A 14,649-nucleotide genomic window follows, 5' to 3' on the forward strand; every position below is an offset into this window, starting at 1 on the left:
GTATAATATTCGAAAAATCAGAAATTAAACAGAAAAATCGATAACTCATAAAATTTTATTTATTTTTTAATGGAGTTCAATATTCTCTTCCTTCAAGCAAATGGGTCTCGAAGCGCCGCCGGCATCACCTGAGCCCCATCATCTTTGCACACCAACGCTGAAACGGTTTCCGTCGATTGTTGCTCGTCGCGCTGGAAATTGTAGACACGGCGGTTCTCGTGGTGGAAGATATTGATGGTATGGAACTTCCATGGAGTACCCAGTGCTGAAAATTTGAGTGAAGACTACAAACTACAAACTATAGACCTTCCTTGGCGCCGTCGTAATGAATCTCACAACATGTCAGTGGGCCGAGCGATGGTTGATTGGCCATCACGAAGAGATCGGACTGAAAATAATCGATAATATAATCAAAAATCGATAATTTTAGCGGAAAGTCGATAAGTTAGTGAAAAGTCGATAGTCCGCCGGAATTTCCCAAAAAAATCGATATTCAATAATTTGGCAAAAATCAATTCTCCTGCGGGAAAACTCACATGTCCTCTCTGAAATGGAGTTGGATGTGTATGAGAATACCGTAATGCCTGCTTATCAGTCGCACGACCCTCATCATCTCGAATCAAAATCGATATCTTTTCGCTGGGACCGTCTGGCGTTGAATCGGAAGAAGTTCGAATGAGGATCGTAAACGCCGCCGGACAATCGTCGTCATCGTATTTCGATCGAACCGATGATCCCATCTCTTTAATCGATTCCGCCGCCATTATCGATTAATTTGATTATCGATTTTTTGTCGATTTTATTAAGTATAGTTGAAAATGATTTAAATCAGAGAAATTCGGCTTTTATAGGGGGAAAAACGTGAGTAAATTTTGTAAATGTTCATTGACGAACTTATTATTTATTTTCTCGTAAAAATCTATAAAATTTTGTTTTTCGAGAAATGTTTTTAAAATATCAATATTTAAAATCAATTTTTTTTACCTTTGTCGAAAAATCGATATTTCTTCTGAAAATCAATAATTATCGTTTTTTTTGTTTAAAAAATCTCAACTTTTGCTCTCTTAAAAATCAGTAAAAGGCGAAATTTCCCCAACGATAACTCTTTTTGATTTCGATGAAAAATCTGCATTTTTCAATTTCAAAAAATAACTTTGTTTTAAATCTGCCGAATAATAAACCAGAAATAAGTGGATCTGAAATTGCTTTCAGACAATTTTTTTCACAAATCAATGGTTCATAAAATGACTCAGAAGAGTTTTTTCAGGTCTAATCTTAATTTTAAAAATGTTGAAAAATGTTCTGACCGAAAATTTCAAATTTTTTCCGAAACTTTTCTTTTTTGAAAACATCGGATGGAGCAAAATATTTTGTAGTGACCTACTTAGAAGGTGTTCTTTCAAATAAAACAAGTCTCATTTCAAAGCCCAGGAATAAGTTGAAATTAAAAATACTTTAATTGCGTTTCAAACAAAATTACAATGCACAATTGAAAATATTCCACTCAACATCGGTTCAATTCTGCACACCACAACGCATCGACCACTTGCTGATCCACAAATTTCGCGAGTTCTGCGATTTTCTTATCAGCCATCTGATAACATTGATCAGATGTTGTTCCTTTGGCAAGAGAAGCACAAGCTGTATTGGCAAATGAGGTTATGTCAGTCTAAAGAAATTATGAACTCAAAAAAAAAAAATCACAAATGACAAACTTTTGAAGTGACCGCATAATTCTTGGCATTTTCCAGCATTCTCTCACAAAACGCACATGTTAGACGTTTCTCGTCCTGAAAATGAGAATAATAAAATTGAATCTTTCATGTAGACTCAAAAACGTTTGCCTGCCTGCATGCTAGGCGACCTACTCCTGCCTCGTGCCTACACTGCCTCCTACAGTCATGGAACACTCTGTCAAAGGTACATAAGCAGGCATCTGCAGGGAAACCTGAAATAAAAAAATGTGACACTTACAATTTCTTCTTTTTCGGGAACTTTTTCTCTTGAAGATTCGACAATTGTATTCCGAGACATGTATTTTGAACGAAGCGGTGGTGGAATAATTATCTGAAACGAAATTTTTTAATACATTAGTATCTTTTCCAGGTTTATGTTTTTAATATATCTATTTCATTGCTGAACTAAAAAAAATCTGAGGACTGAGGAATGGTAAGAAATTCCAATTATTTATAATTTTTGAATATATTGTTAACCCGAAACAGTATAATTTGAAAATGTGTTGTTATTTATTTTTTATCATTTGAAAACACTTTGTTAAATTAAAAATAAAGCCGCACTGCTTAATTTTTTCCCTTATATATAAAAAAGTTCGTACTAACAGAATTATTCCTGATTGTTTTTGTCGCAAAAGTGGGAACTGACTGTGAGCCAAAAATGTTTCGAGATCTAAAAAATACAATTTCGAAAATGAGAAAAATATGCACTTTTGATCGTTTCTGCTTTTTTAAATAGTTTTTTAAATTTTTAACATTACGCTTTCTTCATTTCCCCACTTTGCAACTTACCTTTGATAGTCTTAAAATAATTTCGGTTTTCCTGTCGGTCATTCGTTTTTTTGTTATTTCCTCATTATTTTCAAAACGGGTTACACAACTCTTTCGAGTTATTAAATTTGCTTTTTCAAAAAGAACGTCAATGTCAAAGTATATCAAACGATTGCAGTTTCTGTTTGAAAATAAAACCTGCTTGAAACAGTAAGAATTCTAATCCTCACCTCCAACACATTCTTATGTCCAATTCTATCATTATGCTCTTCTCTTCTCACTTGCTCAATACTTGGATTTGGTCGAGTCAAAGCTGTTGTAGTTCGTACTGTAGTAGTAGTAGTTGGTGGTGGAGTTGTAGTTGTTGTAGTTGTTGTAGTACGTCTTCTTGTTGTAGTAGTCGGAAGTTCAATTTCCTCAGCTTCTTCTTCTGGGTACAGAGTTGTAGCTTCGATTGATGGAAGTGGACCGCCGATCTTTAAAATTTTAGTTTTTTTTATTGTTTAGAAAAGTGGAACAATGTTCAATTCAGTTTTTTGAAATACTTAAGTGGGAGTTTTGAAACTGTTACATTTATTTTTTAGTGTTTCAAAATGTAGATATTTTTAACGAAACCTAATTTATATTTGCTATTCATTTGAAACAAAAGCACTAAATTGTACGTTCCCACTATTTTCAACGCTTCGTTTTCTAGAAGTTTACTGAAAATTTATCTTTTTCACCAGTCCCAATGAAAATTAGAACTATCATAACCTATCCAACTTACCGCAAATGGATTTCTCTCATCACAAAAATTCATTCGAACACACACATCTTTCGAAGAAATATCATAATTAATTGAATAATAGATCTCTGGAAGTGAGGTCTCCACAAACGCGAAACATTGTTCCTGTAAATTTTCCTAACATCTTTTTGGTTTATTCAAAATTCAAAAATGTGAATTATTCGGTCACCTTGAATACAGAAGGAAGTACTCGACATTTCTCATATAATTGATTTCTCAATTGATTCTCCGATAGACCAACTCGATGTTTTGTAACTGACAATAATTGAGTGCACATGAAACATCCCAAGTTAGACGGAGTATTTCCATTTGGAGAAGGAGATGCTCTGTAAATTTGAAATTGTTTCTATGATAAAATCTACTCAACAAATTTTTTTCTGTTTCTTAAATAATATATGTTATTTATCAGTTATCTAAATAATTGATACATATTTGAAAATTCTTTGTTCGACAAGACTAAAAGCATTAAGTAGTTTTAATATTTGAAATCTTTGAATTATTTGAAATTATTTGAAATCATCTCAAAAAAAGAGAGAAAAAATTAATAAAAATGCACAGTATCAAGAATTTTATATATCTAGTTATTCACTATGTGATATATCACATGCTTTAACTTTCTTTCGTTATTATGTGTCAGCAGTCAGGTGCTCTGTGTTAAGAATCAACTAGAAAGTTTAGTTGTATCAATTAATTATGGAAAATTTTTTGAGTTTGAATTTTTTCTTTCAAGATATCCATATTATTATTGTAATTTTTGAAAAATAGTAGGGGATGCACAGATGCACTGAAAATTTGAAATTGCTCTTGAAAGGAGGGTTTCTCAAGTTCGTTGATTTTCTTTGAAAACATGGAAAAAAAGTGACACTCGCATAAACTTTTTAAAAATGTTACTCATTCAAAAAAACCTAAATACAAAATGTACAGTTTCAACAATTTGATATTTAGTGAAATTATTTGAAAATTGATCATTTTTAATCAAAATAAACTCACCTCTCTCTGACAACTGGTTCTTCGTTCCAAAAATATGTAAAAGTGACTTGAAATTGCTGACCTAACACGGCAAAAACGAAAAATAAATTAATTCTCATTTTAAGAAGAGAGTTTGAGATCCGGTGAAAACGGAACTTATTATTATTATTGAAATTCAATGAGTGAAACAGAAACAATTGAAAATAGGAGGAGCTACCCGGGAGCCCAAAATAAAGACAAGAAGAAGAAGACGTCTATGTTCTCTATATTTCGCACCTCAAGCACTGTATTTGGTAAGAGAAGCGCCGAAAGAGCGTGCGAGATGAAGAGACGCAGACACTCGAGATGTGCGAATTTGAGCACCCGAGTTGAGAGCATCGTTTGCACACTTGTGATCCTTCCTCTCGATTGCCTTATTTCGCCACTACCTCCTACTGTATGTGTACTATTATAATTGAACGAAAATGATGAACAAAGGGTTTGGAGACAATCGAATCGTGCTTAAGATCACTTTTTTCATGTCTCAGATGGGATATTAGCTTGAGAATTTTGAGAATTTTTTTGTTGATATTTTTATAAAAGAGGCAAAATTGTGAATAATATTTCAAGAGCAAAACTCTATAAATACATCAAACTTTAGAAAACTGTAAAATACTTTTTTCTTAATTTGTTTTATTATTAATGTTGGAGATGTAATAAAGTTTTCAATAAATCTCGGAAATTCAAAGTGTTATCACTCCTAGAGATGACTTTTTTAATTGGACACTTTGTGAAAATTATCTTCAGAGGAGCATTTTATACTAGAAAAATTGATCTCGCCGTTTTTTTTTAATTAGGCTTTTAAAATGCGAAAATCTTCATTGTCCTAAAATCAGGAGTAATGTTTTAAAATCTGTTGGTAGAAATTTGAAATTTCTTAATCTAAAACTCTTGGCATTTCCTCCTTAAAACTGCTCTCCTGAAGATAAAAATAATCAGCATAACTTTTGCAAAATTCGCATATCAATAATTTTTAGTAAATCTTTTGAAGTTTTCAGAAATAAAATCAACTACCATAATTGAGAAAATCATATTTCTAACTTTCAAATATATAAAACAATTAACAGAAACAAATGTAACAATTAATTCACACAAGAACAGAGTTAAGTATTTTAAAACATCCCAACAGAAGATGAGGAACATTATTGATAAGATTGATGCTGGTACTTAACAATAAATTGAACCATGCTATAACTTTGAAAAAGAATCGACATTTTTATATTTTAGAAGTTATGATTGGCGTAAACGAGATGAGCAGCAAAATCATATTTTCCATCGCATAGGCTTCCACAAAGTGAGCATTTGAACGGAATATCATCTGAGTGGAGTCCACTGTGCAAATACCACATCACTTTGTCATCGAATCTGATTTTACAGTAATCGCAGTACTGAAATAATTGTTTTTTTACAAAATACGTTTTTTCCCAGAGGTACATACCCAGCTCTCTGGACCATCCAACTCTTCTTCTTCGGGAGTTTCGATTTCCGTAGATGGTGTTGGAGACAACTCTTTTGCGGATTTTACAGATCTAGAGCACTGTGGCAATGGGGCTTGTGAAACAGTGCTATGAAGCGGCTGAAAATATTATGTTACCAGTTGAAAATTCAATTTCAAATTTCTTACAAAGAGTGGTGCGATTTCAGTTTTGAAAAAGTCAAAGATTCTATCAAAATCATCTGGATTCTTGATGGGGTTCAAGATTGAAGTAGTGGATTTTGGAAGAATTGGAGCAGGTTTGAAAGAGAAGAATTTCTGAAAACTAAGGAGATTTATATATATCTACCAAAATCCAATCTATACATAGTGCACGTCTGACTTTAGTAGAGATTTTGTAGAAATAGCGAAAAAGTATTTTGAAATTCAATTCAATTATGTGGAGAAGTTCGAGTATAGTGAATTCTATTTTAGATCAATTTTTCTAATGTTTTGAAGCTTTCAAGTATTTTCGATTGCAAGACCCAACGGTTTTCAAAATTTTACTTTTAGTCTCAAATGAAAAGTTTAGTCAACATTCGGCAAGAATCGGATCAAACGTAGGCTAAACTTAACACATCACAGCTATAACCTACTCGTAAGCAAGTAGCTGATGTAAAATCCAAATAAAAACAGTGTGTGCTTCAATTCTTCCACAGAAAAAAGTACTCACCGTATGATCCAGGTGTGCAGTATGAAAATGAAGCAGAAGACGATGGGAACTGTTGAACCATTTGATGCAAGATTTACATTTAGCTGGAGACGATCCTCTTATGATATGCTCCGAATCTACATGAAACTGCAAACTCGTGAAGCTGTTGAACTTTGAATTGCACGCTGTGATGGGACATTCAAAGGTATTTCCTTTCTTGATATGGGTCATCATGTGCTCTTTCATCTGAGTTGGATTAAAAGTTGAAGAGATTGTTTTCTAATCTGTTTAATGTTTCAAGAAATAATGCTTAATGCTTTATACTACTAGAAAGCTCGATCTTTCTCAAAGTATATTTGAAAATACAACTTTTCTTGCATAACTGAAACTTTCATATAAAAAACTGATGGTCAGATCTGGAAAAAGTAAACGACTTTTAACAATCTTAACTTTGTTTTCAATAAAAATATTTAAAACAAAGCTTTTAAATTTTCTCTAGCTAACAGTAAATTAAAGCCAACGTATCAGTACACATCCACAGAAAAATAATTCCCCTACATCATTTGGCATGCTGGGTGCTAATTCTCTTTTAATTTTTTAGTGCTTTGGCATTAAACATTTATTTTTGAACAGATTCGCAAATCACAGATACCAGTAATCGTAAATTGCATTCAGTGATTATTAAAAACATCATGAAACACATAATTAAAATTTTTGTGTCAATTTCTGAAAATCAATAACACAGATTGTTTCATTCTGCTTTAAATCTGATGTACGAGTGATAAATTGAGTCAACTTTTAGGAAGCTTTTTTCTAGCATTTTTTTTAACGTTTCGACAAAAAAATCGAGTTATTTGTAAGCGTTTGGAATAATTTCAAGTAATTAACTTTCGTAAAGTAGGTTACTTAGTGAATTTTTTTGGTCACTAGAGATAAAGCTTGTACTAAAACGACTAAACTTTATAAAGAAACTTCAATAAAATATCCTCTATACAAATTTATCGGAAAACCACAAGAACTAACCCGATCATTCCGAAAAAAAGGTCTTCTGCAGAACTGACATTCAAACTTCTTTTTTCCACTGTGCATCACCTTATGACGATTCAAGTTTGTCTGAAAAAATATACATGGAAATCAAAATTTTTCTACGATTTTAGTAACTTGTTTTTTGTTGCTTTTCGATTTGAACAATGTTGTAAATTGATAATTAAAAAGAAATTTTCTAAAGATTTGAGTCTTGCGTCTCAGTTTTTCAAGAGCCAAACAAGAAAGTAGTTTACGAAACCATAAGTAACCTGGTAGGCACTTTAGTTTCTACCTATAACCTTTAGTACTCTCCACTCACCTTATTGGAAAACTTCTGGTGACAAATATCGCATTTTTCCATTTTGTAATTTGGAAGCTGGGAGGAATAAAGTCAGAGAGTGTCAGAAAGTGACTATAGGATTTTCTATTCCAAACTTTGGGTGGAGCACAAATTGTTTATAACTTCTCGGGTACTGTCGAAGGTCATTTGGGGGAAATATACAATCCTAGGTGTCAGATATCTTAACAAGTCGGAGAAGAAGCACATCTTCCGACATAACAGATAAGCCGGCTGCCGCTACTTGCCAGATGGTTGGTGACAAACTGGGGTGATATATAGTCAGAGGTCACTTTCATGATTTGGAAGAGAAGGTAGCAAATATAGTGGACAAATTGATATTAAATTACAATTGGGGTCAATTTTAAGAACAGTTACAGTACTTTGGACTGTACGAGTAAAAAAATCCTTTTTTTTTTTTAGAATTAAATTTCCTGTTTCATAGAAAACATTTGTTTGACTGATTTTAAATGTTTCATTCGGTTTTTATTTATCTCTGTAAAGTCTTTTCATTATTGTTAGAATTCAGAATTTTTACAGATTCATGAATTCACTAAAATTTTATGAGTTTCAGGATTTGTTAGTTTCAACAATAGAATCCCCCATCTCCTGCAAAACCGCAAATCACGTGGCGAAAAAAAGCGTTTTGTTCATAGCGTAATGCTCTTCCTTCTTCCTAATACATTAACCATGGCACAAATCGAATAAATTAGCATAATGTGTCCAGGAAGAAGACGACATTGGAAGACGTTTCTGGAGAAAAAGGGAAAAAAGGAAATCAAGTTTTTTCTCTTTTACCTTGGATGTCTGTAATATAGGATTACATGCCGGAAGAAGGTGAAGAGTGCAAAAATATTAGTTTTTAATGGAAAATGCTTTCGATTTTAATGTCAGGAATCGAAGATTCTCCGTGATAAACTTCTGGAAATAATATTTATATTTTTAGTTATCGGCTTTTTGGTGTATGAGATCTGATTTATTCAGTATCCAAAGATAGCTGGAGAGGTCTTACTCAAGAAAATGTTTTCATTTATTTTCAAAAAAATATCACTGTTTCAACAAACCCTTAAAATCAAGCTATAAAAGGCAGAAATGTTTTCAATCGAGATAAATAGGCTCTGATATTTTTTCAGATCTGAAAAATAACTATGAGTTTGATGGAAAGAATGAATGCCATTTTTCAAATTGAACACGTTTCAAATAGTCCATAAAACAGTTAACAATTAATTAATTTTAATCGGGATCATGCTCGACCTCTAAACGTATTATTTCCAAAATTATCCGGTGAAGATTTAGATAAAATATTTAAAAATCCGTCACATTTTTTTCGCATTTTCCGAAAATTTCACAGTTTCAACATAGCTAGAAATTAAATGTATTTTAAATTCAAACTGATTGCAACGGAATTTTAAATGTGAAATATTCAAATGTTTTTAACGTCCAACAAAACCACTGTTTCCTCTGTTTACAGTTTCTAAAGTAGTCCAAAAACCGAAAAATGAAAAAGTTTTGATTTTATTCTCTACTTATTTTTTTGCTATTTTTCATCTTGTACCTTCTACATCATCACTAATTCTGTCTAATGCTCTTGTTGCTCTTCTTCTTCCTCTGCTCATGTTGTTACTTTTTCCTAATTCCCAGCTTTTTTCTCTCTGCTTACCAGTCTAAATAATAAAAATGAGAAATCATAAATACTAAGTTGAAACAAGATACTGCAAAAGTGATATGAAATTAGTTTTAGTGATGTAAATCTTTAACTGTTTCAATATCCTTGTAACTACAGTATACTATAGTATTGATAGTTTTGATAGACTTCCTTAACGCTAGGGCATATTTATGTTTAGTGGTTCTTCAAACAAAAAAAACGTCGCGGGTAGAATATTGACTTTCTTCTCCAAATCTTTCAAATATTTTTAAAATTTGACTTTAACGATTTGAGCCGCCTATTTCACAGCAGCTTTACCAACAATCCGCTCACAATTATGAAAATAAAAATGAAAAAAGGATTACCCCTTAATTCAAATTTTTCCCGGGGTCTATAAATGTTGCACAAAGTTGTTGGAGCGGGACCTCTTGGGAACCATAGGCTCCGCTCAAAAAGTGCCGTGCGCTAGATAGTGTTCTTCATGACGTCACTGGAACAAATATAATTTTTTAATAAATTTTCGTTGAGTGAAATTGTAGAAATTTGCTTGAGTTTTTCAAAAAAAAAAACGACATGAGAATCGATTTTCATGAATCCGTGTTTAATTTTTTTTCGGTTTCATTTTTTTCTTAAAATGCCAAGCAGCACAGCATTAATGGATATGCTTTGAAATGTTTTAAATTAAGAATAGGTATTTTATTCCCTTAAACGCTAAATTAGTTCGCAACAAGTGTACAAAACCACTACTGTAATCACACTGTTCTTAAAAATGTAAAAACTATTTTTCATTAAATGGATTTAGCGGAAAATATACAGTTAACTCCACGGCATTGCAGAAATATGTTTAAAAAAAAGTACAAAAAAAGTCGAAAAAATCCATCGAAAAAAAGATAAGTGGAAGAAAGGCGGAGCCTGTTTTTTTGAATTTTTTCAAATTTTTAAAAGAAATTTCAGACGAAAGTTCTACAATTCATGACACTGTATAAAAAAATTAGCCTCAAAATTGTCTGGGCACCCATTAATACTATAACCAAAATTTGAAAATTGTTATTTTCATCGGATGCGTAAATTGAATTTCCGTTCTTCTTTCTCTTTCTCATCATTTTACATCCGAATACCCATTTAAAATTCGAGAAATCCCGCGCCGCCGACAAAAAACTTTGTTCCATTTCCTCATTCTTCCTGTACAGAGATTGGTGTTGTTTTTTGCCATCTGCACCCCCATTTTGTGTCTGTCTCACTCTTTTTGTGCTTCTTCTTTTCTGAAATAATTGTATAATTTCTCCTTCTCTCCTAAATCGCATTTTCCCATTCTCGCCTCTCCCTTACTTCTTTGCTGACAAGGCTCAATGTTCTCTTTTTTGTCGTATTTTTCTAGATTAGAAGGACCTTCTTTTTGTTTTGTCTGTCTATTATCTTTCATAATGACCAGAAATTGAAAAGAACAAAATATTTCAATTGAAATTAGTAACAGGAATAGCAACCACATAATGCTACAGTATAACATGTGACTTTGAAACAGTAATTTTTTTCAATTTTTTTTTCAAAATTTGATAGCCGCGCCCAACTAATTTGAAGAATTAATTGTTCAATTTTCCACAGAATGGCCACAGTGAAGGGTCTCCAACTTCGCCTATAACATGGGCAAGGCTTTATAGGCTCCGCCCACTAAGTGCCCCATCGAAACTATGAAAAAATAAATTATCACTATTTTTCAACTTCAAGAAAACTTTGACTGTCAAAAAATAGTTTGAAATGTGTTTAAGGGCGTGTTTTTTTATCAAAGATTTAAAATTTTCGCAATGTACCGGTTAATACTCAAACGGGCAAATTAACGAATTATGAACTTTTTAGAAAAGTTTTAAGAAAAATTGAAACATTTAAAAAAATTTTCAAAATAAAATACAATTTTGAAGGCAATTTTGAAGTTGAGAAATAACGAACTATTGACTGACTGTTAAAAAATCGAAAATATATTAATACTTCGAAACTGTTAGATTTTTATGGAGGAAACATGTTAAAATGCAACTTTTCAATGTTGCGTAATTTGTTTGCAGTGCAATTAAAAAATTGTTTTGACTAAATTTAAATATGCCTTCAACTATCAAGGAACACTAGAGTAATATATTGGAACTTTTTCAATAATTAAAAATTGCCATTGAAAAATTAATATGACGTTTCTAAATTTCAAAAAAAAAAGACACAACCAAACTACGTAACTCACAACAGTATAAATAGTGATCTTGAAACAGAGAAATTTGAGAAAATGAAAATTGTCGCAATTTCTAAAATGTATCTAAAATTTTCTTTTCATCTCCCATTAACGTAGTTAAAGCAAAAGAAAAAAAAAATTAAGATTATGTATTTGCACCAGTGAAAATGAACATTTCAAAAAAAAAAACTCCTAATTCCTTATAAAATATGAAATTGAAAGTGAAACGAGAAAGACTTGAAAATTTTTGGAATATTTGCATTACCTAATGCTTTCTTTTCGAAATATTTTATTAAAAACCGGAGAACTTTTTTTTTGTTTTAAAGTCCAATCACCACATTATTGTCTAAAAAGATGAATAGATGGAACACCTTAGAAAATAAAATTCCAAAAAAAAACTTTATGCCGATCGTTTCACTTATCAATCATCGTTTTCCGTTTTTTTCCAAACATTTCTTCATTTTTTCATCGCATCATTTATCATTTTCATCTTTTCACACTCTTTTCGAGTGCTTGCTCCTTTTCGGAGAAACCCTCTTGAGATGTTTCAAAGTTTCAATATTTTCTCCAACCCAAACTTTCTTTGCAATTTTTCAGGTGACTTTTTTAAAATTTTATTCTTCTATGTAAAAACAAAATCTATCAAAATTTTAAAAATCTGTAAATGTAAATTTCGATAATTTGAAATTAACTACCAAAAAAATTTAATAAAAAACTACTGTTTCATGAAATGATTATAGAATTTTCAAAAAAAAAAATTTCTATTAGTGCCGCATTTTAATTTTTGTGATTACTCAAAATGCCACTTTATCTGACTGTGAGTCGTCAACATTTTAAATTCTGTCTTGAATAGTCAGATGGTGTACTCATAACATTGTAGTTGACATAGACTAACACTTGCGCCTGATCTGGAGATCACTATTGAAACGTGACCCGTTTCAAAACTTTGGAGACATAATAAAAATAACAAGTGTTCCAGAAGTTAAGAACATCTGGAAGATGGGAATTAAATTTCATTGAGCTAAGCAAATGCTTTGTCGGTTTTATTAACGGTTTTCAAACTGCCAGATGTAATTTTATAATTTTAATTTCAATAATAAAACATCGATTTAAAATCAAGAACCTTCCTAGATTCCTAGATTTCTTTTTCAAAAATCCGATTGAATCTGCGGTAGGCAGGCATAAGATATGCTCGTACGCCTGCCTTTCATTCCAGCTAGATTGCTTTTCCAATGAAAAAAGCTCCAAAAATAGTACTTGCAAAATGCACTGCATCATAATCACATCTTCTCTCCTTCCAGATCAAAGACTTGTCTATTTTAGAATTTTTTCCAGCCGCTTAATCCATCCCTACCTGCCAATATCCGTTTTTATTACATATATTCTGTTAGTTTTTGAGCCAGGCGCGAATCAGAGCAAATCAAATCATTAGGTGATTTTTATGATTAAAATGTGAAACAGTAAAAATATACGATGAAAACCAATCAAAATGTTTTTTTGTGAAAATGCACTTTTTTTCTGTTTCACAATTCTAAATAGTTCTCAAAGATTTCCGAAACCAAATAGCTCCCTCTTTGGTATAAAATATGACTTGTTCATCCAATTGTCCACACGTTTCCAAAAGAATGCACCAATTCGTGAATGAAGGAATGTGTCTCCCGATCTAAAAAGTGGGAAATGGGGGCAGATTTCCAAGCGAATGACATTGAACAATAGACATAGTCCCTTCCTTCCGAAAAGAGCACATTGACCGCCTACTTGTGCTCTGCTGCTTAGATTCACTACCACATGTTTTTTGGTACATTAATAACCAGACTTTTGAATTAATTTTTTTTTGGAGGCAGTAGAACAAAACTTATTGAGAGAACAATTTGAACAATTTGAAACTAAAACTGAATTTTTTTAAGTTTCAATTATTTTTTTCAAAATTTGTATTTTCAAATCAATTTATTGGGATAAATCTAATCAGATCATTATTGAAATTCCATTTCTATACCGCAAAATACGTTTTCACTTTTCGACTGTTTCACCTTGTCAATTTAAATATGGTAAACTACAAAAATATCATTGTAATCCATCGTTAATGTTTTCAAAGGGAGTATTTATAGTGTCATTGAGAACTTTGCGATAAAGCATAGAAATTTGACAGTAAATATACTGTGATTAAATTTTGAACGATTAAAATTTTGCACATTTTGCGTTTTCCGGCTAGATTTATCGGTTTTTTTGTTACTTATGATGCTTGAAACATTGCTTGTCAAAGTTTTAGGTGGCTTCCCGGAAAAAACAAAATCCCAAAAAAAAGTTGTTGAAGCTTCCAGATTGGTCTGAAAATCGACAAGTTAACATTTATTTAAACGTTGTTTTGGCCGAAAAGTTCCTGAAAAACTGAAAAACTTTTTTACTGTTTCAGCTTTTCGAAATAAATATGTTACAATTAAGAATGCCAATGGTCTGTGTGTGTGTGTTTGATACGTCTTTGCAAGATATTTTGTTAAGTGCTTCTTAACGAAAACATTGAAATTACGGGAATCATTTCGTTATGGTCTCTATCCAATTCCCCGATTTTCTCACCAATTTTAAAATGTATGATTTGTTCACTTTAACTTAAAAGAACAAACAATTAGTAATCACAGTTTTTTGGGAAAAAATGAGGAGCAACAAAAATAATTAAAACTTTAAAATACAGACACTCTTCTATTATAGAACATCGATAAAAAATTCAGTTTCAGATTGTTCATGAAGATAGTTTTAAAAAATCGAATTCGATAGTTTTGTTTCACCCCCGCCTCCCTGATATATGCATGAACTGTCTCATGTTTGCTCTATTCATCCTCATCAAATTCATCGTGCTGAACTTACTCTCAAGCCACGCCCATGTCTTGGATTTTTTGAACCAAACTTTCTAGTACTCATTGGACGTCTTTTTCTCACAATTAATCGGTGAATTTTATATAATTTTTAGTATGTTGTTTTAGTTATAAATGGATTTAAAAAAGTATTATAA

General features: G+C 31.7%; 3 protein-coding genes and 28 non-coding genes across 34 annotated transcripts; 17 read left to right on the forward strand and 14 right to left on the reverse strand.

Moving 5' to 3' along the window:
* Positions 1-41: 41 nt before the first annotated feature.
* ZK616.8 (PLAT domain-containing protein) lies at positions 42-807 on the reverse strand. Its single transcript, NM_068406.6, has 3 exons — positions 537-807; positions 307-388; positions 42-265 (listed from the first exon to the last, which is right to left on the reverse strand). The coding sequence occupies exons 1-3, from the start codon at positions 762-764 to the stop codon at positions 93-95; spliced, it is 483 nt and encodes a 160-aa protein (NP_500807.3). The 5' UTR covers positions 765-807; the 3' UTR covers positions 42-92.
* A 633-nt stretch (positions 808-1,440) lies between these two features.
* On the reverse strand, positions 1,441-4,410 carry spp-7 (Saposin B-type domain-containing protein). Of its 2 annotated transcripts, none has more exons than NM_001306908.4 (7): positions 4,279-4,385; positions 3,458-3,614; positions 3,271-3,405; positions 2,735-2,980; positions 1,975-2,067; positions 1,716-1,790; positions 1,441-1,669 (listed from the first exon to the last, which is right to left on the reverse strand). In NM_001306908.4, exons 1-7 carry the CDS (start codon positions 4,374-4,376, stop codon positions 1,505-1,507), a joined length of 969 nt encoding a protein of 322 aa, NP_001293837.1. In that variant the 5' UTR covers positions 4,377-4,385; the 3' UTR covers positions 1,441-1,504. The 2 variants fall into 2 exon arrangements, with proteins under 2 accessions (NP_001293837.1, NP_500808.1); NM_068407.5 differs by having other exon boundaries at positions 1,442-1,669; positions 3,271-3,393; positions 4,279-4,410.
* Positions 2,157-2,177, reverse strand: 21ur-9761. Its single transcript, NR_053966.1, has one exon.
* On the reverse strand, positions 2,648-2,668 carry 21ur-4141. The gene has a single exon (NR_053967.1).
* On the forward strand, positions 3,135-3,155 carry 21ur-9684. The gene has a single exon (NR_053968.1).
* 21ur-13587 lies at positions 3,714-3,734 on the forward strand. The gene has a single exon (NR_053969.1).
* 21ur-15644 lies at positions 3,890-3,910 on the forward strand. The gene has a single exon (NR_053970.1).
* Positions 4,411-4,580: 170 nt separating the features above from the next.
* Positions 4,581-4,725, reverse strand: ZK616.63. The gene has a single exon (NR_053971.1). It is a non-coding gene; the product is annotated as an Unclassified non-coding RNA ZK616.63 (non-coding RNA).
* Positions 4,726-5,312: 587 nt separating this feature from the next.
* ehn-3 (Zinc finger protein ehn-3) lies at positions 5,313-7,836 on the reverse strand (the record flags this gene model as incomplete). 3 transcript variants are annotated; one of them, NM_001028444.3, is made up of 6 exons in its annotated part: positions 5,313-5,684; positions 5,735-5,872; positions 5,921-6,049; positions 6,444-6,668; positions 7,446-7,535; positions 7,768-7,836. In NM_001028444.3, 6 exons carry the CDS (start codon positions 7,807-7,809, stop codon positions 5,520-5,522), a joined length of 789 nt encoding a protein of 262 aa, NP_001023615.1. The 3 variants fall into 3 exon arrangements, with proteins under 3 accessions (NP_001023615.1, NP_001023616.1, NP_001023617.1); NM_001028445.1 differs by lacking the exons at positions 7,446-7,535; positions 7,768-7,836 and having other exon boundaries at positions 5,520-5,684; NM_001028446.1 differs by lacking the exons at positions 5,921-6,049; positions 7,446-7,535; positions 7,768-7,836 and having other exon boundaries at positions 5,520-5,684.
* 21ur-14686 lies at positions 5,418-5,438 on the reverse strand. The gene has a single exon (NR_053972.1).
* On the reverse strand, positions 6,080-6,100 carry 21ur-4181. The gene has a single exon (NR_053973.1).
* 21ur-13300 lies at positions 6,762-6,782 on the forward strand. Its single transcript, NR_053974.1, has one exon.
* Positions 7,056-7,076, reverse strand: 21ur-4253. The gene has a single exon (NR_053975.1).
* A 428-nt stretch (positions 7,837-8,264) lies between the features above and the next one.
* 21ur-4965 lies at positions 8,265-8,285 on the forward strand. Its single transcript, NR_053976.1, has one exon.
* Positions 8,286-8,369: 84 nt separating this feature from the next.
* On the forward strand, positions 8,370-8,390 carry 21ur-9084. The gene has a single exon (NR_053977.1).
* Positions 8,391-8,460: 70 nt separating this feature from the next.
* On the forward strand, positions 8,461-8,522 carry ZK616.64. Its single transcript, NR_053978.1, has one exon. It is a non-coding gene; the product is annotated as an Unclassified non-coding RNA ZK616.64 (non-coding RNA).
* A 359-nt stretch (positions 8,523-8,881) lies between these two features.
* Positions 8,882-8,902, forward strand: 21ur-5855. The gene has a single exon (NR_053979.1).
* Positions 8,903-9,022: 120 nt separating this feature from the next.
* On the forward strand, positions 9,023-9,043 carry 21ur-3297. The gene has a single exon (NR_053980.1).
* Positions 9,044-9,180: 137 nt separating this feature from the next.
* 21ur-9786 lies at positions 9,181-9,201 on the forward strand. Its single transcript, NR_053981.1, has one exon.
* Positions 9,202-9,587: 386 nt separating this feature from the next.
* 21ur-6983 lies at positions 9,588-9,608 on the forward strand. The gene has a single exon (NR_053982.1).
* On the forward strand, positions 9,589-9,609 carry 21ur-3597. The gene has a single exon (NR_053983.1).
* On the forward strand, positions 9,594-9,614 carry 21ur-13558. Its single transcript, NR_053984.1, has one exon.
* A 1,271-nt stretch (positions 9,615-10,885) lies between these two features.
* On the reverse strand, positions 10,886-10,906 carry 21ur-1191. The gene has a single exon (NR_053985.1).
* Positions 10,907-11,243: 337 nt separating this feature from the next.
* 21ur-12497 lies at positions 11,244-11,264 on the reverse strand. Its single transcript, NR_053986.1, has one exon.
* Positions 11,265-11,355: 91 nt separating this feature from the next.
* 21ur-665 lies at positions 11,356-11,376 on the reverse strand. The gene has a single exon (NR_053987.1).
* Positions 11,377-11,615: 239 nt separating this feature from the next.
* Positions 11,616-11,636, reverse strand: 21ur-8951. The gene has a single exon (NR_053988.1).
* Positions 11,637-12,407: 771 nt separating this feature from the next.
* 21ur-15310 lies at positions 12,408-12,428 on the forward strand. Its single transcript, NR_053989.1, has one exon.
* A 608-nt stretch (positions 12,429-13,036) lies between these two features.
* Positions 13,037-13,057, reverse strand: 21ur-7466. The gene has a single exon (NR_053990.1).
* Positions 13,058-13,710: 653 nt separating this feature from the next.
* On the forward strand, positions 13,711-13,731 carry 21ur-1274. Its single transcript, NR_053991.1, has one exon.
* A 361-nt stretch (positions 13,732-14,092) lies between these two features.
* On the forward strand, positions 14,093-14,113 carry 21ur-6816. The gene has a single exon (NR_053992.1).
* Positions 14,114-14,411: 298 nt separating this feature from the next.
* Positions 14,412-14,432, forward strand: 21ur-10446. The gene has a single exon (NR_053993.1).
* The last annotated feature ends 217 nt before the right edge of the window (positions 14,433-14,649 follow it).

The sequence above is a fragment of the Caenorhabditis elegans genome, chromosome IV (genome assembly GCF_000002985.6).
Source record: "Caenorhabditis elegans chromosome IV".
NCBI classification, from domain to species: Eukaryota; Metazoa; Nematoda; class Chromadorea; order Rhabditida; family Rhabditidae; genus Caenorhabditis; species Caenorhabditis elegans.